Raw genomic sequence first — 20,309 nt, forward strand, 5'->3', positions numbered from 1 at the left:
TTTATTTATTTAAAAGTATAGTTCACTCCAAAATTGGAATCCTGTCATTATGTATTCACCCTCATGTTATTCTAAACCTGTATGATGTTTGTTTTTCTTTATTCTTTGAATGGTCTGTTTTTCCTTTCTGTTTGTGGACATACTGTACTTTTAGTGATTTCAGTTGACTTGTACTAAATGTGTGGTCTTCTTACTCCTGTCCAGAATAACTTTGCGTGTCAGGAAGTTGTTGCTGCTTATCCCGACTGACCCAGAGGTGCAAGACGCCCTTGATAACTTTGTGCCAAAAGAGTCCAGCGTCTGGAGTCACCAGGTACCTGAAAGACACTCTTTAACTTGCATAAAAGTGCATTAATGTGTCAGTTCAAGCTTAGAAAGCAGTTTCCACATACATAATATGAAATGAAATATGATAATTATTTAATGGTTTAGATTAGTTTACTTTTTGGGAAATTGTAATAGTAAATAATAAGTAGGTATTAGGGCTGTGCAATTAATTGCAAAAATGGTTCGATTTTGAATTTTGGCCTCCAACGATCATGAAAATACAAATGCCCCCTTTCATTCCGCTGCACTTTCATTCCTCCATAAAAGCCCAATTTCCCATGCAAATCCATAAAATAATGTAACATGATATTTGCATAATGGGACACGCTTTATCAAGGTGCGTGCCTAAACGCTCAAATACATGCAAAAATGTGTCAAAATGCTGAGCTTAGTGATTTTTCATGTGTACCTTCGTCGGTCATGTAATAAATGGACGTAAAGAGTTGAGAATGAAAATATGTGTCTTACCGTAATTTGGATCTGTGCGGCATTTAAAGTAACAGCAGGCTATTTTCCTGCTGCGACTGTGTGCTTATTAATCAAACAACAAAAGACAAATTTATAAATCACACACTACTCTTGAGTGAAGGACTTCTGTAGCTTTAAGGAAAAAAAAAAGTGTAATTCTTAAATTTAAATTAAATTAAAAATGTCATTTAAATGTAAATTTAAATTTAAATGTAAATGTACATGTAAATTTAAATTAAATTTATGCATTTAGCAGATGCTCTTATCCAAAGCGACTTACTGTGTATTCAGTCTACGAATTTTTACCTATCATGTGTTCCAGGGGAATCGAACCCCCAACCTTGCACTAGCTTGCTTGCTAACGCAACGCTCTACCAGTTGAGACTTCTGTTTATTTTTAAATTTGATTATTAATTTCTGTAGTAGGCTGTAAACTGCTTGAGACTTGAGACTTGCATTAAATAAACATTAAAGCACAGTTTGTTTCATTTGTATCTTTTTTAGTCTATTGCATTCGTCCTTTGCTTTTTTTATTACTGACAGTTCAATTATTTTCAGTCATTTTCAATAATTTTGTGGACTTTTTGTTTGTTTGTTTGAAATTCAGCTGGTGTCTACAATGTAGATGTCATGGCAACCTTATTTACAGAAAATACATATTTGATATCGATCACTTTCTTTAAATAAATCACTCATATAAAGTTTTGGTTATATGGCCCCCTTATAATTGTGTTAAAAAATCGTGATTACAATATTGACCAAAATAATCATAATTATGATTTTTGTCATAATCGAGCAGTCCTAGTAGGTATGACTGGTAGTTAGATGAAATAGTGTCAGATGTGAACACAGGTAACAGTCATGTGACAGTGTTTTTAGTAGGGTGCACACAGAGGCCTGAGTCCTCTAGCAGACGGTAAATAACACTTTCTCTCTCTCTCTCTCTCTCTCTCTCTCTCTCTCTCTTGTCAGAAAACTCTGTTTACGCTGGGGTCTGGTTCTCAGGCCTCAAAGTCTCCATCTCTGTCCAGTAAACAGCAGCACCAGCAGAGTGCAGCGTCCATCCTGGAGTCTCTGTTTCGTTCCTCTGCCCCTGGCATGTCCACGTTCAGAGTGCTTTATAACCTGGAGGTACAGGAAGAATGTTTGATTCAGTAGTGTATTAAGTATATTAATTACCACAATTTTGTAACAGTGTTACAATGGTTGTAATAATGAATTTTCAAATAATTAAAAATTAAATTTTTTAGGCTTTTTCTATATTCACACACTCACCACTATCTTCCTTACAGGTGCTGAGCTCCAAGTTGATGCCCACATCTGATGATGAAATGGCAAAGACCAGTGTTAAATCTTTCTGTGAGAACTTCCTCAAAGCGGGAGGTCTCAGGTAGCCATCTACTGTCTTCCCACTCTTACACTGCTCCTTATGTTGATAATTCTGCAGTCTTAATGTGGCTGTATGTTTTGATCATTAATTCTCTCAGTGGTGCTTTGTCTCTCTCTCTCTTGTCTCAGTCTGGTGGTTAACGTCATGCAGAGAGACTCCATCCCCTCTGAGGTGGACTATGAGACCAGACAAGGAGTCTACTCCATCTGCCTGCAGCTGGCCAGGTGCAGTCTCATTTATCAGTCTGGCTGTCTTCTCTTTCCCTGTTTCTCTATTTTGTTATTTTGTTCACATCTTTTCTTTGAATTCGGCACTCCAAGGGATGGGCATAGTAGATTTAAAAAAGAAAACATTGTGTTCTTATGCAGTCTTTTTTGAACCAAATGCAAATTATAAACACTGTGTGTTTGAGAACATCCCCCTAGACCTTTTGCAATATTTTTATGGTTCCTAAGAAAAATATTATTAATGTTTCAGAATATAAAAATGATTTCAAATGATACACAATTTATTCTACTCAAGTACAGTACCTCCACTGACATTTAGGTGGCCAGGTAACGCGCCGCGTTAAAAACTGGCCTACCAATGAGATTGGCACTTTTGTACACGTGCCTTGAGCTCCTAAAGTTATAGTATAACATGACTTGGTTGTGCTCGAGCACAAAATGTTCTTGCTGAGCACACTTTATACCTAATGATAAAGAGGAAGTGTGTAGATCAAGAGGGAGTTGTTGTGGAGAGGAATTGCAGATTAAATTAGGACGGGGTATTTCTGTTTTTCATTAAGCGCCATCGAATGTCAAGGAGTGAATTTGCACGTTCACTCGGCTCATCGCTAGTGAATATGAACACAAAAGATGCGTCGGAAAACATCAGCAATAAGCGCATGCGATAATCGCCCCAGTGTGTACGAGGCTATAGCGAAAACTTCTAGATGAAACCTATACAAATTGTACAAAAAAATGTATAAGAGAGTGCTGTAAACTTTCTGTTACACTGAAGTCTATACGGGTTAACAGGTGTATTTTTTATAGCTAGCTAAGCCATTTAATTTAGTTCTGAAATGTATTAGCAAAGTAGTTCCATCTAATTAAATATGCACTGCCAAACCAAGGCATGTGTGCTTGTAATTTATTGTAAGTATGAATTTATGTGAAATATTTATAAGCAATATGTATTTTGTTTGTGATTTACTATTGGGTCCATTAGCTTAGCAGTGAGCTAATGTCAAAGTTGTGAGTTTAGCTTAAAGTATACTTCAGTTTTTACATGAATTTCATCATATACCGTATTTTTCGGACTATGAGTCGCACTTTTATTCATAGTTTGGCTGGTCCTGCGACCTATAGTCAGGTGCGACTTATTTATAAAAATTAATTTGACACAAACCGAGAGAAATGAACCAAGATAAAACGTTTCCGTCTCTAGCCGCTAGAGGGCGCTCTGTGCTGCTCAGTGTTCTTGTAGCCTACACTGATAACATAGAGCGCCCTCTAGCGGCTGTAGAGGGTAATGTTTTCTCTTGGTTCTTGGTTCTAAATAAATGCGACTTATAGTCTGGTGTGACTTATATCTGTTTTTTTTCCTCGTCATGACGTATTTTTGGACTGATGCGACTTATACTCAGGTGCGACTTGTAGTCTGAAAAATATGGTAGTATGCGTATACTGTGCTCATGCTACCAGGTCCACAAAGTTGCAACACTGGCTGCCTGTTTTTCTTAGACAGTTTACCTGTACAAAAATAGCCAGTTATACTGCTTGATATTGCAAACTAGTATTTGTAATAATATTATTTTAACTGTAATTATTATCATGATCAAGAACACACTGGTTTGTAGTGTAAATAGTTACTGCTAGTTCTTCTAGTTATGTGTCAATAACAGCTAATGAATGAAAAGTCTCTAGCTAACTACTTCGCTTAGCTTGTTTTGGGCTTTAGCGTTTGTTAAAGGACTTGCTCTTTGTCTCCCCCTGCAGGTTCCTGTTGGTAGGGCAGGCTATGCCTAGTATGCTGGATGAGGAGTTGAGCAAGGAAGGTCTGGACACTCTGTCCTCTCGGCCGTTTCGTAACGCCGGGCGGCAGAGCGGCCGACAGCTCTCCGTCTGCGGGACTCCAGAGAAGTCCTCCTACAGGCAGGTGTCCATGTCTGACAGATCCTCCATCAGAGTGGAAGAAATCATCCCGGCCGCCCGCGTCGCCATACAGGTGTGAGAGAGCGTCCGATGCTTCACTAAACGATTTATTTCTGACCTTCTCTGACTTCTCTGGTTTGTCATTTCAGACAATGGAGGTGGGAGACTTCACTTCCACAGTGGCGTGTTTCATGAGGCTCACCTGGGCGGCAGCTGCAGGCCGCCTGGACCTGGTGGGAAGCAGCCAGCCAATCAGAGAGACGACTAACTCGCTTCTCCCGCTGGGTGTTCGTAGCAGGGTCAGCAGCACAGGTGAGACTCTGATCAATACTGTATATCTGTCTTTTAGTTGGACTTATGCATCACTCTAAATTGTTGTGCTCGTGTGTGTGTGTTGCAGGAAGTAACTGCAGCTCGAGCAGTGAGGGAGAGGTCACCACGTTGCAGGCTGGGATATGCGTCAAACAGCTGTTTGTGTCCATCAAAGACACTATTATTGCAAGAGAAGCACTCTCTTTACTCGTCACATGCCTTCAGCTACGCTGCCAACAGCTATGTAAGAAAAAAAAGAAAGAAAAAAAACCTGACACATGCTAAATAAGGTTATGCATAACACTTATGGAGTCGCTTTGTTTCCTGTTCTCTTTCAAGCTTCATTTTACTCTCTGCCTTCTGTGAATGATTTCATCATTGATATTCTGTTGGGGTCGTCCAGTGGAGAGGTCAGTGTTTCCTGACAAAATTAAACTTGTCTCTTAATAGAGTCTAGACGTCTAAACTCCTCCTCTGTTCCCAGATCCGACATGTAGCGTGTGATCAGCTGTACACTCTCAGTCAGTCAGACACATCTGCATACCCTGACCTCCAAAAACCCAACCTCTTCCTGCTGAAGGTGGTTCTGACAGCCCAACTTCCTCTCTGGTCCCCCACCAGCATCATGAGGGGTGTTAACCAAAGGTCAGACACACTAAACACACTTTATTTTTTCTCTTTTAGGAGACGAGTTAGTAATCTTACTTCTCTAAGTGTATAATGAATGACAAATAACAGACCCACAAAGTAATTAAAACACTGTGTAGACTTTAGAAAAGCTATGAAATGATGAATATCTGCTGAGCTAAAGTGATGATCGTGTTTTTAGGTTGCTTTCACAGTGCGCAGAGTATTTTGATCTGAGGTGCCAGCTACTAGATGACCTGACCAGTGAGTGTTCTGCCTTATTTTCAGAATATAAATGTCAGTTTTCACTAACAACGTGCACTTTGGTCTCCCATTATTTATTTTCTGATTATTCAGTCATTCCATGATTTTTATTATAATAAATATTGGCAATTGTAGTAAAAAATTATTTGTAATTATTAACCAATTTAATTACAAAACCATATTTCCCACGTTTTTTTTTTCTTGCAGCCCTGTTTTTTTCCGTATTAAAAATAATAGTAATAACATTCATTGAAATTGTGATACTGTACATCATGTGGAGTGTTTCTACAGCATGGCATTAAAACAATCTTGAGTTTTCAACCCCTTTCACCCAAGTTATTATTAGAAAATGAATATATATATATATATATATATAATTATTTGTTTTTATGTCATTTTTAAGTTTATTGCTAGAAAAGAACAGTGACAAACTTATATTTATGATTTCAGCCCCAGGGTTGTAAATATTGAAAATAAATGGATAAAAAGCTTGATTATTGATATTTATATGATATTATCAATATTTAATGAATGTCAACTGAACAGTTCACTGAGCCACTTTTTTGTTCCCTCTGTATAAGTTCCAAATGTATCTTTTAGGGAGTGCCACATGCTTTAGTCCTGCGGAATTTAAGAACAATTTTTGGATTCCTTCAGAAAAGCTCATATGTGTCATGTTCTCAGCATCAGAAATGGAGCAGCTTCAGATCAGCCCTGCGGTCATGCTGGAGGACGAGATCAGCTGGCTTGATAATTTCGAGCCCACTTGGACCAACGAGCTGGAGACCAGCGAGGCAGACAACATCCTGCTGGCCGGACACCTGCGCCTCATTAAAACCCTGCTGTCCCTCTGCGGCAGTGAGAAAGAGCAGTTCGGTCAGCCACTTTTCAGATAAATATGACCGCATGATATGCATACATGAAGAGCCGGATGTGGAGTAAACGGGTCTCCTTGTTAATGTTCTGCAGGTCCTTCTCTGATCCAGCAACTGTTAGATGACTTCTTGTTCAGAGCGTCACGAATCATCCTGAACAGTGACAGCTCATCTAGCACGACAGCATCTATCCACGACTTTCACCCAAAGTAAGTGGAAAAGCTAACTTTTAAACACCTTGATTTGCAAGTTGCTACAACTGCCTTTAGTAATTGTGTCTGTGTCTCAGGTGCAGTACGGTCAGCAGTCGTCTGGCGGCGTACGAGGTGCTGGTCATGTTAGCTGACAGCTCTCTTACTAACCTGCAGCTCATCACTAAAGAACTGCTGTCCATGCACCACCAATCAGACCCATCTCTCAGCAAAGAGTTTGACGTGAGTCCTTATGGGCCCTATTTTAACGCTATTTTGCGCTCGTGCCATGACCGATTTGTTATTTGCATGGCTGAATTTGACAAGCGCAAAGACAGAACGCATCTCCGAGATGAAACGGAGCTGCTCGTGTGCTAGCAAATATATTCTAATTCTGAAACATGCGATGACTATCCATTATGACCTGTAGGAATTTATATATTTATTTATTTAGCCTACAAAAAAAAAAATCATATGCATTGCAATCCTTTAATTTTTTATATTTAGCATGTTTGTGTGCTGCTGTGCGTTCCTGTGTTTAATAAGCAGCGTGTACGCTCTTTAAATAACAAAGAAAAAACATTGCGCCAGACTTTAGAACGGGTTTAAGTTGGTCTATGGCGCAGTCTATTTTCAGCTCATTAAAATAGCAATACACCAGCAATGCTCCTGAACACACCTCTTTTTTAGACCAGCACGCCCATGGGCGCAAAAATTAGCGCAAATGTATTTGCTAATTAAACGACTTGGCACCGGACTGAAACTAACAAAAATACACTTGCGCTGCGCCTTGCGTCACATTGCACTGGGTGTTTTATAGGGCCCTATATCTCTTGGAGGAAATAGAAATGATTTTTAATTGCCCTGTTCTGCTGTAAGAACTTTCAACAGATACTTGCGTTCATTTCTGTGTCATTGTGTGTGTGTTGGCAGTATCTTCCTCCTGTAGACAGTCGCTCTGTGTCTGGGTTTGTGGGACTGAAAAACGGAGGTGCAACCTGCTACATGAATGCAGTGTTCCAGCAGCTCTACATGCAGCCTGGTTTGCCTGAGGTAGATGTTGCTCTCTTATCACTAGTGTAAGGTGAGCACACTCTCTCACCACTAGGTGACGTCCTAACCTAGAAGTAGTAGGAGTGAACTGGATAGAGGAAGGATCATGTGACACTGAAGACTGGCATTTTAGAAAACACTTATTTTAAATTGTACTAATATTTCACAATATTACAGTTTTTAATATACTTTTCATTAAAAAAAGGCAGTCTTGGTGAGTATAAGAGACTTTTAAAAACAATCTTACTGGCCCAAAAACATTTGACTGGTATTAATTTCTACAATACTAATATTTTAGCTCAATTATTATTATTTTTTTGTCTGTGTAAAAAGGTTTTTTTTTTTTTTTTTTGGAGATAGTTGGTTGTATGTCTATAATAAGTTAACATTATCAACCTTGTGTATGTTATAGGCTGTCTTGTCAATTGAAGATGACATTGAAAACCCAGAGGAGAGTGTGTTCTGTCAGGTGCAGTCTCTGTTCGGTCACCTGATGGAGAGCAAACTGCAGTACTACATACCTGAGAACTTCTGGAAGGTGAGATCTACCTTTATGATTCGTCTGGAAACATTCGACATGCACACAATCAGCTGCATTTGGAAAAAATGCTGGCACATGTCTAAAATACTCTAGAGAAATTTCTAATGTCAGATGAGAAATTGATTTAAAATCTACTTTTATTTGATCTGTGGTTTATTAGACGCTCCACAGCATTTGAGGAAAAGGATACCAATTTGAGATGCTTACGTGAAAGCCATGCATATTTAGTATGCACTGTATTGTTATAATGCTTTTGTTGTTGTTATTTCAAGTAATGACAATGTACTTCATTGCTCTCATCATTTGGTTGATCTTGATGCAGATATTTAAGATGTGGAATAAGGAATTATATGTACGAGAACAGCAGGACGCCTATGAGTTCTTCACCAGTCTGGTGGATCAGCTTGATGAACATCTAAAGGTACAGCTCACCTGATGTCCCCTGCAAACTCAAATGCTCGTACACAGTCTGAAGTGGGTTTGTAATTCTCCTAATATCTTCCTCCTAGAAAATCGGTCGTGAGCAGATCTTCAAAAACACATTCCAGGGCATTTTCTCTGATCAGAAGATATGTAAAGACTGTCCACACAGGTAAGCCTTCAAGGAACATATCACATATCGCTCCAAACCCAGTTTCCCAAGAAGACTTCTTAATAACATTGACTTGGGTGTGGTTTTTAGGTATGAGCGCGAGGAGACGTTCATGGCTCTGAACTTGGGGGTGACATCCTGTCAGAGTCTGGAGATCTCTCTCGATCAGTTCGTCAGAGGAGAGGTCCTGGATGGCAGCAATGCTTATTACTGCGAGAAATGTAAAGAGAAGGTATGTTTTCTCATTCATAAAGACCTGCAGGGAAATACAGGTGTACTCTGTGCTCACACGTTCTGTGTTGCAGCGGACCACTGTGAAGCGGACCTGTATAAAGTCTCTGCCCAGCGTGCTGGTCATCCACCTCATGCGATTCGGCTTTGACTGGGAAAGCGGCCGGTCCATCAAATACGATGAGCAGATCCGAGTAAGACCATACACAGCAGCAGCTCTGCTTCAGTTCACATGTTATCTAGTGTTGGCCTGCAACTAAAACGTAACAAAAACAATTTCCTTATAGATTTGGGGTTGGTAAGATTTTTTTTTATGTTTTTGAAAGAAGACTATTATTTAATAATTTAGTAATATTGTGAAATATTGCAATTTATAATAACCCTTTTCTTTTTTTTGTGATATAGCGTTTCTGCATTTATACTAAATGTATTTAGACTACTGTCATTCAGTTACTGAATAAACCATATAGTTATATTTTAACCATGCTCTATGTGTGAATTTAACTGTGATTATCATAATCTAAGTATATTCTACTAAGGAAGACAAATGATTAATTTGTATAAAACTCATTCATAATAATTAAATTTCTCCATTCTAAAAATGAGGTTGTGACAACTTGTACAGGCTTTACTGTTTTTGAGAATGAACATAAATTTACATCTGCATCCTAACTCCTGCTACTACTACTGTCAGCTCAAGCTACTGTCAAATTTGCATTTCTAAGTGACTGAAATATTGTTCATATTGGAGCCTGCACTGTAAACTGTGCTGAAGATGCTCAACATCAAAGTCAGGCAACACAAACCTGTTTCTTGATTTGATCCAACATCACTCGTTAGAACATGCAGAAACTATAGAATACATTATTCTATTAAGATAATTATTAATTAAAGAGACGTTTAAAACCCCAGTTGATGGTCTGGTTTATACTGAGCAGCAAACATCTGCCTTGAAAACTTTTTGACATTTATCATGATAATTACAGACATTGACTGATCTAAAAAATTGTATTGTGATAATTTTTTTTGGCCATATCGCCCCGCCCCTTTCTACTACTATCTATCCGTCTGTCTGTCTGTCAATCAATCAATCAACCTATCAATCAATCAGGATTACTGCAGTAGTCAGTGTTACTGGTATTACCCGGTGTTTGGTCGTACACCAAATACATTACTCGCTGAATGCAGCACTGCTCCCACTATCAGTGTGCTCTTTATATATATATATATATATATATATATATATATATATATATATATATATATATATATATATATAAATAAAAACCATTTAGCTCAGTTGGACTAAAGCATCTGCTCTGCTCCATACAGTGCACACTGCAGAGTCACAGCAGGAGTCAGATTTGCACCTCATTAAAACCTTGCTGTCCCTCTTCGGCAGTGAGAAAGAGCCTGACCCCAGATATTTGAATATCAGTATATAAAGGATTTGCATCTCTTTCAATAATTTGTGTTCATTTTTAGTTCCCCTGGGTGCTGAACATGGAGCCGTACACAGTGTCAGGAATGGCCCGTCAAGATTCAAGTGCAGATCATGGAGAGAACGGGAGAGGGGGCGAGGCTGGATCCGGGGGATCACCTCGGAAGAAGGTCACCATCTCAGAGAACTACGAACTGGTGGGAGTGGTGGTCCACAGCGGACAGGCCCATGCAGGACACTATTACTCATTCATCAAAGACCGCCGGTGAGATTACAAGAGAGAGTGTCTATTAAGAGTTTTTTGGGGTTTTCTGGGTGGATGTTCGGTGTTTACTTGCTGGCCCAAGTTAAAGGAGAAAGTTTGATGACTTGGTTTGAGAGTTGGATGAAGATGGTAATACACCTCTTCTTATTAGGCCTTTAAATTTACACCAAGATTTTCCAAGCTGGGATTTGAGAGGTGATAAATATCTAGTTCAGTTATGAAGCTCTAGGCTGATAGATCCCCTTTACACGCAATCTGCTAGCAATGACATAATTTACTGCATGGCATAAGTTGATTGGACTCGTCTGTTTCACAGAAAGCTGCCCTTGGTGTTTTTCTGAAACCCTCCACCTCCCCAGCTCCACCTGTCCATGTTTGCTCTTTAGCAGTCGTAGCATGTGTAGCAGATCTAATTCACCGAGACCAAACACTAACATTTTCATATCCATTAACATGCTAATACTATTTAGTTTGAAATCATTTTAAAATAAAAACATTAAAAAAAAATTAAAAAAAACTTTTAATTTGTTTTATTTGTTTTCCTCCATCTCATGTGACTGTTAACCTACATCAGAGGACTGTAAACATGTTAAAATGTTGTTCAATTATTGACATGCTAACTTCTTTGGGGGTACATCAAGCAAATATTTTAGGTTTTATTAAAGGGGTTTGGCTTAAGTTTAGCAATCACTGATCTACACAAACGATAATGAGTTTAATGCTCGAGTTTATTTCTAGGGAACAAATTCCCAAAGTATAAAAAGTAGTAAGTGATTAAAGCATGCATAGCATTGTTGCATAAAGCTTGTGTTAAAAAATCTCATAGGTCTTGTGTTTGAACAATACATAAATGAAGTTCTGCGTTATCTGATTCCATAATACACCATCTATATATAGGGCATACTTCTGCAACTGTAATATCTGAAACATGTTTCTGGGAGGTCTTTTGCCTCTCTGTGTGTATGTATGTGTATTTATGGGTCTCTGGGGGGCCATGCTTCTGTTTTTGGCAAGAGTGTTTTTATGAGAGCCTTAAACTGTCCCAGATGCTTGGCAGTGTGATGGAGCTTTAAACTGGCAATATTTTTGAGGGAATGAAGGAATGTTTGGGTGACCAAGAAGAATTGAGCAATGTTTTTAATGTGCGTTTTTTCAATGCTTTATTCTCTTTCAGGGGTAGTTCACGAGGACGCTGGTATAAGTTTAACGACAATGTTGTTGAAGAGTTTGACATGAACGATGAGACTCTGGAGTACGAGTGTTTCGGAGGAGAGTACAGACCCAAAGTTTATGACCAGTGTAAGCTATTAATATTTTTTTTTAAATCAATGTAAATGAATGATGTCAAAAATACTGGTACTTCAGCACCAAGTCGATAAAATAAACTTCAATCTTTCAACTTGAACACAAAATGAGGCCTAAAAATCTGTTTATTTTTATAAATATATATATATATATATATATATATATATATATATATATATAACATTGATATAACCCAACTTAGATCATCGTCATTATCACTCATGGTGTTCATATTATTATATTAACATTATGCCACTGTGTTCCCATGCTGTAGCTAACCCCTACCCGGATGTGCGGCGGCGCTACTGGAACGCCTACATGCTGTTCTACCAGCGTATCAGTGACCAGAACTCCCCCGTCCTGCCCAAAAAGAGTCGAGTCAGCATTGTGAGGCAGGAGGCAGAGGATCTCTCACTGTGAGTTAGTGTTTTACTTCCTCCATGAACGTTGGAACATGGACTCTCTCATTAATGTTCATAATCCTTGACCTCAGGTCAGCCCCATCCTCGCCAGAGATCTCACCCCAATCCTCCCCACGGCCCCCCCGAGCCAACAATGACCGCCTCACCCTGCTCACACGCTTGGTCAAGAAAGGAGAGAAGAAGGGTCTGTTTGTGGAAAAGATGCCTGCTAGGATCTATCAGGTAGAGATTGTAAAGTCTTTTCATGCATTGCAATTCCAATGTGACTAAATATTCCGGGTTGAATGGATGTTAAGGGTCTGTCAACATCATTCGATACTATAACTATAATTATGTTATTCAAATACTGTTTCAGGCATGTTGTTGTTTTCTCGAAACGTTTGCAAAAATTGACTTTTGGATCTGTATAGATGGTGAGAGATGAAAATCTGAAGTTCATGAAGAACCGAGACGTTTACAACAGTGATTATTTCAACTTCACACTGTCTCTAGCGTCTGTCAACGCGGTAAGCTCTGAGCATTCAGCCTCTTTTATAAGCTTTTATATTTCCCGCACACAAATTTGAGCTTTATACTGTTTTTCAGACGAAGTTAAAGCATCTGTCGTATCAGGCCATGGCCAAAACCAGCCTGCAGCTGGCCGTCCAGTTCCTCTTCCACACTTATCTGCGCACTAAAAAGAAACTCAGGTTGGGATGATGCTTTAGTTTATAGTACTTTAAACTCAAGACCTGTTTATACAGGGTTATTATTGGTAAACTATTACAAAAGACAAGAACTAGTGGTCAAAAATATATATATATTACATTTAATAGAAATAAAACAAAATATATTAATTGTATATATACATGACTTAATTTTTTCAATGTGGGAACCTGATCTTCTCTCTCAGGGTGGACACAGAGGAGTGGATCGCTATCATGGAGGTTTTGTTGTCCAAGAGCAGTGAGGCGTGTCAGTGGATGGTCCAGTACCTGGTGGCACCTGAAGGACGGGAGATCATCAAGTGAGCAACATTATAACTCTCTACACACACACTGGCATATCCCCACTGGCTAGCAAAAAGTAAAACAAACCAGATTGTTCTGATTGATCTAGAAAAACTACATTTGAATTTTATACTTAAATATTATCAAAATGTAAATTATATTTGAATTCAAAAGGCATGATTTCAGGTGGGGGGGGGGGGGGGGGGGCTTTTGACTTCTCTCCTGAGGCCACAAAATATTACGCACGTTTCTTAAAAGCGCAATAAAACAACATGACTATGTTTGAAAAAAAGTTCTTAATGTTTATAAACCATATATTATTAATAATGTTGCTTAAACAATTAGAAAAAAAAAACAGCACCATGCATATATGTATAGTTTTAATCCAAAAGACAGAAATCCGGTCACAAAGATTAGGCTACTTTCTTCATTTAAAAACATGAGATAAAGTGGGATTAGGAAAAACCGCCATATATTTTTTTTTAAGTTGAACTTGCATTGATTTCACATGGCTTTCTAAACTTGCTCTCTTGTGCGAGACGCGAGTGCAACGCTGATAGATGTCCCTCTAGAAAATGCGCTCCGTGTGAACGGCTTGGTTTCAGTTTTAACATAAACATCATCCCCACACTAATGCTCTCGTTTTCCGCAATACATTGTATGAACATAGCAGCGGCGCATCTAGTGAGTTCAACTGGATAGGCTAACAAAATAATTAAAATGCAAAGACACTTAACATCGTCGCTGCATTTCGTGCGCCACTGATAAGGCTGCCTGAAAAATTTGAATGCAGAAATGTAGATTTTTTATTTTTATTTATTTTTTTATTTGACGAATATTCGAAATTCGTATTTTCTTTCGTCTATATATCTATATGTAGATATTAAAAAAAAAATACAATAGTATAGATAAAGAGAAATAATACCAATGACCAATACTACTACTAATATAAATTGCACTGAATTCTGACAGAAAGCTGTGCTCGTGTATATTAATCACACTGTTGGTTTTCACTTGATTTGATTAGCTGAAAACGTGTAAGTGTGTGGTCATAATCATATAACTGAAAATCAATAGCATATGTGTGGGGTACGGCCACAGCTGCATTCTGTCAACTAAAAATGTGGGCCAGTCAGGGGATGTTAATGTTTAAAGCATTTAAGCGTGATCTGGAGATCCCTGCCACGTCAAAAGGTGCTCCGGATTAGGAGTTAAGGGGGTGTAGTGCCCTGCTGCATGATTGGCTGCTTCGTATCGGATGTTAGGCCTGCCCCAATTATCACGCAACACCTCAGCAGAAGCCAGGGAATGTTCCCGAACGTTTTATGATTGAGCTCTGACACACTTCCAACAACAACAAAAAAAGCAAACGTTTCCCTTATCAATGGAGACCTGGAGTTTCACAAAAAAATTTCGCCCTGGAGGGAACAATAGATCTGGCTCTACAGGGAAAGTTTCCATAGACCTCCCAACCAGCTCAGATATGCCAGCGTCTCTTACCACATGTTCATGCAAAAAGTGGAAAACTGGTTCAGAATCAGCTGAATTAACATTGTTAATGAGTGAACCTCATGAAGGACGTGTTGTTCTCTTTCTGTAGGATCTGTCTGTTGGAATGCAGTGTGCGGGAGGTCCGTGTCGTGGTGGCCACCATCCTAGAGAAGACCCTGGAGAGCGCTTTGTACTTCCAGGACGCTGGGTTGGACTGTCTTTTGGACATGCTGCTCTCTCTATTGGATAAGGACGTCCCAGATAACTGCAAGAACTGCTCTCAGTACTTCAGCCTCTTCAGTAACTTTGCCCAGAGGGTGAGAACGATGATGTCACTCTTATTCTCACTCTAGCTATTCTTTTCCATAAAGAAAAGCTACAATAAAAAAGCACCATGAAAGTGGCCCATACTGACAACTGATATCCTGTCTTCTAAAGCCACTCTTAGGAGCTGAAGAAACAAATGTGAGTTATTCACTGATGATGTGTTTTAGGGCGGTGGGCCATGTCAGCTGCTGCTGAAACATTCTGCTTATCGTCGGATGCTTGTCTTCCTCCTGGGACCCAACCGGCAAAACAACCAGGTATTTCTGACACCTTCTGTTAACACCTGACAAAGTGTTATCTGGCTTGAGAATATTGAGGTTTACTGCTTGCTTAAAGAGACGGTACTCCCAAAAATGAAAATGTTGTGATCGTTTGCTCCCCCTCATGGCATTCCACACCTGTGTGAGCTTCTATTGTTCTGCGGAACACAAAAGAAGATATTTTGAAGATTGCTGCTAACCAAATCTTCGAAAGTCTTCTTTTTTGTTACACAGAACAACACTAAGTCAGACAGGTTTGGAATGACATGAGAGTGCGCACATAATAACAGAGCTTAAATATTTGGGTGTACTGTCCCTTTAAGTTTTAATCTCTGTCTTTCAGCACCGACGCTGGAGTTCAGCTCAGGCTCGAGAGTTCCTGCATCTTCACAACACTCTGGCCCTGATCGTGCTGCACACAGACCTCGTCTCTCAGAGGACGGAGTGTAAGAACACACCATTTCTGGACACACATCAGTGTTATTAATGAAAACTATTAGAAGGGTGGAAAAACATGGGGGAAAATATATCAAAAAATTGAAGTGGTAGTTTGCAAAAGAAATTAAATACTAATATGCAATAAATAGAAAATATATATATATATTTTTTATACATTTAAAAAATAAATTAATGCTTAATATCCAGAAAGGATGCATTAAATTGATCTAAAGTGACAGTAAAGACATTTATAATGTTAAAAAAAAGATTTTGAACTTTCCATTCATAAAATAATCCTGAAATAAAAATGGATCATGGTTTCCACAATAATATTAAGCAGCACAATTGTTTTCAACGTTGATAATAATCAGAAATGTTTCTCGAGCAGCAAATCAGCATATTGGAATGATTTCTGAAGAATTGAACAGTTCTTTTAAATTGTAATAATATTTCTTAGCATAACTGTTTCTAATAAATGCAGCCTTGGAGATTTTAGAAAATCGTACTGACCCCAAACCTTTGAATGGAAGTACATCTCTACATTATATTTCTCTCTAAAAAATGCCTTTTTAAGTAACCAAACTCAGCTCCATTGTTTGTTGAGAGACACAGAAGCAGGTAATTCACACACGCAACATCTCACTCTCTCTAAGAATGGCCTTATTTGAGAAAAAAAAGAAAAGTTTCAGTTTGGCCTTTTTGAATTATTTGGGGGCACTTATCAGTATGCAGTTTTCCCTATTGCTCACATGCCAGTGATTATTTTGTTGGTTCGAATCGGATGCCGAGTCCTAGTTTTGATGTTTATGGTTCTCTATGTGAGTGTTGAGGTAACGCTGGTGTGTTAATGCACTTCTCATGTGTGTTCAGCTCAAGGAGTGTTCAAGCTCGCTTCATCAGGACTGGTGGCTCCATCTTCACCCCTCATCCCTCTACATTCAGACGTCAACACGTCGCTCTTCAAAACAGAAGGACAGGTGTATCTCATGGAGGTAATGCTGTCTCTTATTCTCTATCTCCTGTCTGTCTGTATTGCACAAGACTGACTGAGACATGTCTTTCAGGTGATGTTTGCCATGCGTGAGCTGTCCGGCCCATTGTCGTTTCTCATAGAGATGATCACATATTGCTCGTTCTGTAACGAACCTTTCTCACTGGGAGTCCTACACTTACTCAAGGTCGGTACTCTGACTAGTTAAAACCTTTTAAATGATAATCAATAAATAATTTATAGGTGCAATTTATATTTATAATTAATCATTTATTATTTTAGAATTTTATAAAAATATATTGGTGTATGTACATTGTGTAATGTGAAGAAAAACCATATACAGATATACAAACCTGAAGAAATCTCTTCCTGTGACTTGTAGAACCATCTGGAAACGGCTCCTCCTCACGAACTGAAGAACGTCTTTCAGATGCTCCTAGAGATCCTGGTGAGTGATGGCCGTGTGCTGTCTTCAAAACAGTTTTTGGGTAGGATGGAAAGATGTGATTTTCTGATTTTCTCCTCTCAGATGGTAGAGGACCCACTGCAGTCTCAGAGGCTCAAATATGCATTTGAATCTGATAAGGGCCTTCTGGGTAAGAACGATGTCATATGGCTCTATCAGTGTGAGTAGGTGTAAGATTAAATTAATTTGTACTATTATGTGATTCTCGTTCTTTCAAAGCTTTGATGCATCAGAGCAACAATGTGGACAGCAGTCGCTGCTATCAGTGTGTGAAGTTCCTGGTCACGCTGGCTCAGAAGTGAGTGTAGAACACGGGGATCCAATTAGGGATACACAATATGAATATTGACATAATTGAATGTACTTGTATATAATACAACTGTGTGTTAGGTATATATGATATAAAGGTGGCATTTTGGTTATTGGCCAATATTGGATGGATTGATGGATCGATAGATAGATGTAAAGTAAGAAAAGATAACTCTTTAGTAAATTACTATTTGAATTTGTAAGTCACTTTGGATAAAAGCATCTGTTAAATGATTAAATGTAATGAATCTGAATAAATAACGTCTAATATTGCCTGCTTCCATTATTTGCATAATAATTATGGCTGATACTATTATGGTCAGTGATAAATTATGCATTCTAACATGATTTAATGAACTGTCAGTGTTTCCGGCATCATTGATAAATGTCTTTGTGTTTCTGTTAGATGTTCTCCAGCTAAGGATTATTTTAAAGAGCTCTCAGGACATTGGAGTTGGGCAGTGCAGTGGCTTCAGAAGAAGGCAAAAGACCACACACACACACACACACACACACACACAATCCATTACTTCTCTGTTGTGAAAGAGCATTCATTATTGAATCCCTCTTCTGTCCTCTTTCAGATGTCTGAGCACTACTGGACGCCTCAGAGTAACGTATCGAACGAGACGTCCACAGCTAAAACCTTCCAGCGCACCATCTCGGCACAGGTACGGCACTCACACTTTTTTTATATTATGCATAACCAGAATAAACTCATTATGGATTTGTCAAATTTGAAATTTTAACTTGATGGTTTAAAGCTGAAAAATTTTTCTTCTGAAAGCACTGTTTAGATGTCCTGTAAAATTCATTCAGGTTCAGTGAACGCTTGTTTTTTGTGTTTAGGACACTCTAGCTTATGCCACCGCTTTACTGAATGAAAAGGAGCAGTCTGGCAGCAGTAATGGTTCAGATGGCAGCCCAGCCAATGAGAACTCAGACAGAAGCCTCAGACAGGTAGAGCTCTTTCTGTCATTAATTCAGCAGTACGTTATCAGTTATAAAGCAGTGTCAACAGCGATATGATAAAATACACCAGGGTTTAATAAATACCGTGTTTTTCGGACTATAAGTCGCACCTGAGTATAAGTCACATCAGTCCAAAAATACGTCATGAGGAAAAAAACATACATAAGTTGCACTGGACTATAAGTCGCATTTATTTAGAACCAAGAACCAAGAGAAAATATTACAGTCTACAGCTGCGAGAGGGCGCTACAGGACTACAGGAGCACTGAGCAGTAGGGCTGTGAATCTTTGGCAAGGCAGCGATTTGATTCGATTACGATTCATAGGTTTTCGATTCGATTCAAGAACGATTTTTGCAAATTTAGAACAATTCGATTCGATTTGATTCACAATTAAATTTGATTCGATTCGATTATAACGATTCGATTCTGCATTCTTTAAGTGCATTCACAGGACTATTTAAATGCTTCTACTAAATTCTTTAAATTCTTAGTCAGGGGGCAAATAACAGTAGCATTTATGGTTAGAGAACCATAGGTAAAAAAAAAAAATTGTCCATTGTTAAATGCTAGTTTTTTTTTTAAATTTATGTAAGCCAAGTTTTTAAAAAAGAGCTTAAAGAGTATTATGTATAAGCTAACATTTTGTCACACCAAGGGGCGTAGCCATAATTTCAGAAGTGAAAGAAATGTCAAATACAATCATTTCATGTATGTAGCCTATATAATAATAATAATAATTATTATTTTTATTTTTATTTTACAAGGAATTTATCTTCTTTTTTAATTACTTTTAATTAGCTGTAATGAATCAAATACACTGCTGGACAATAATCAATCATTTGTAATCAATATTTTTTTCCTAATGGCAATTTTATGGCTACATTTAATTAGCAATTATTTAAATTTTCTGTACAGAATAAGTTAGAAAATATACTTTATAGTTTCGGTACTGTAATAAATGTCAATTAGCACTGCATCATTCTTAAATTATTTTTTTTTTTTTTTAGTTTCATCAGTTCATTCTGCTTTTATTCAGTTTAGCTGTAGATATAGCCTGGCACGTCTATGAGAGCGAGATCGCTTCTCTTTCATTGTGAAAACGTCTTCATCTCTATTTAACTTTTCCTCTCCATCAGCGAATGATTCTGAGAGAAAACGCTCCAGATGTCTGTTTGCTAATGAAACAAACACTACTTTCATGCATATTATCAGATAAATCTTGCGGTCTTATTTCAAGGTCGTTGTTAATGCTGTGGTTTATTTTAAAAGTTTCCTTTGTATATTCGGTTCATCCGCATTGTTTAAAAACATTTATCATTCAATGGAACTGTGCGTATGATTTAGACACTTACATTTCTGCTCCTTCCATGCAATAAATACAGCTGTCGACGGCTCCGGTAACTCCGTCGGTAAGATGCAGAGAGCCATTGACAAACTACAGGAAAGTAAAACAAATTCGCGTTAGCATTACTTGCCACGAGTCCTATAGATCACACGTCAGCTGTGTCAGAGACGAACAGAGCGCAAGCGCGATCCTGTGACAGTCTCAGGCGGTAAACGGTGGAGCGCGTGAAAGACAGATAAGAGGCACGATTCACGAACACTCTTCAAGGTCTCCATTAATT

The 20,309-nt window shown here is 38.4% G+C and overlaps 1 protein-coding gene across 2 annotated transcripts in view; it reads left to right on the forward strand.

Annotated features, from left to right (window-relative positions):
* The window catches only part of usp24 (ubiquitin specific peptidase 24), a 62,951-nt gene that overhangs the window by 39,269 nt on the left and 3,373 nt on the right, over positions 1 to 20,309 (forward strand). For both annotated transcript variants that reach the window (XM_052535058.1, XM_052535057.1), the window contains 37 exons: positions 205 to 313; positions 1,768 to 1,926; positions 2,088 to 2,185; positions 2,314 to 2,409; positions 4,165 to 4,393; positions 4,470 to 4,632; positions 4,721 to 4,876; positions 4,972 to 5,042; positions 5,117 to 5,277; positions 5,462 to 5,523; positions 6,208 to 6,399; positions 6,493 to 6,607; positions 6,688 to 6,832; positions 7,523 to 7,642; positions 8,055 to 8,180; positions 8,506 to 8,604; positions 8,693 to 8,775; positions 8,866 to 9,007; positions 9,081 to 9,200; positions 10,492 to 10,712; positions 11,887 to 12,011; positions 12,292 to 12,433; positions 12,511 to 12,661; positions 12,850 to 12,945; positions 13,025 to 13,128; positions 13,332 to 13,445; positions 15,029 to 15,236; positions 15,414 to 15,503; positions 15,850 to 15,952; positions 16,815 to 16,936; positions 17,009 to 17,122; positions 17,318 to 17,383; positions 17,465 to 17,531; positions 17,621 to 17,699; positions 18,117 to 18,192; positions 18,295 to 18,381; positions 18,560 to 18,670. In XM_052535058.1, the coding sequence (XP_052391018.1) occupies positions 205 to 313; positions 1,768 to 1,926; positions 2,088 to 2,185; positions 2,314 to 2,409; positions 4,165 to 4,393; positions 4,470 to 4,632; positions 4,721 to 4,876; positions 4,972 to 5,042; positions 5,117 to 5,277; positions 5,462 to 5,523; positions 6,208 to 6,399; positions 6,493 to 6,607; positions 6,688 to 6,832; positions 7,523 to 7,642; positions 8,055 to 8,180; positions 8,506 to 8,604; positions 8,693 to 8,775; positions 8,866 to 9,007; positions 9,081 to 9,200; positions 10,492 to 10,712; positions 11,887 to 12,011; positions 12,292 to 12,433; positions 12,511 to 12,661; positions 12,850 to 12,945; positions 13,025 to 13,128; positions 13,332 to 13,445; positions 15,029 to 15,236; positions 15,414 to 15,503; positions 15,850 to 15,952; positions 16,815 to 16,936; positions 17,009 to 17,122; positions 17,318 to 17,383; positions 17,465 to 17,531; positions 17,621 to 17,699; positions 18,117 to 18,192; positions 18,295 to 18,381; positions 18,560 to 18,670 (4,522 nt within the window). The remainder of the gene's footprint in view (positions 1 to 204; positions 314 to 1,767; positions 1,927 to 2,087; positions 2,186 to 2,313; positions 2,410 to 4,164; positions 4,394 to 4,469; positions 4,633 to 4,720; positions 4,877 to 4,971; positions 5,043 to 5,116; positions 5,278 to 5,461; positions 5,524 to 6,207; positions 6,400 to 6,492; positions 6,608 to 6,687; positions 6,833 to 7,522; positions 7,643 to 8,054; positions 8,181 to 8,505; positions 8,605 to 8,692; positions 8,776 to 8,865; positions 9,008 to 9,080; positions 9,201 to 10,491; positions 10,713 to 11,886; positions 12,012 to 12,291; positions 12,434 to 12,510; positions 12,662 to 12,849; positions 12,946 to 13,024; positions 13,129 to 13,331; positions 13,446 to 15,028; positions 15,237 to 15,413; positions 15,504 to 15,849; positions 15,953 to 16,814; positions 16,937 to 17,008; positions 17,123 to 17,317; positions 17,384 to 17,464; positions 17,532 to 17,620; positions 17,700 to 18,116; positions 18,193 to 18,294; positions 18,382 to 18,559; positions 18,671 to 20,309) is intronic.

Source organism: Carassius gibelio, chromosome A20 (genome assembly GCF_023724105.1).
Source record: "Carassius gibelio isolate Cgi1373 ecotype wild population from Czech Republic chromosome A20, carGib1.2-hapl.c, whole genome shotgun sequence".
Taxonomy (NCBI): Eukaryota; Metazoa; Chordata; class Actinopteri; order Cypriniformes; family Cyprinidae; genus Carassius; species Carassius gibelio.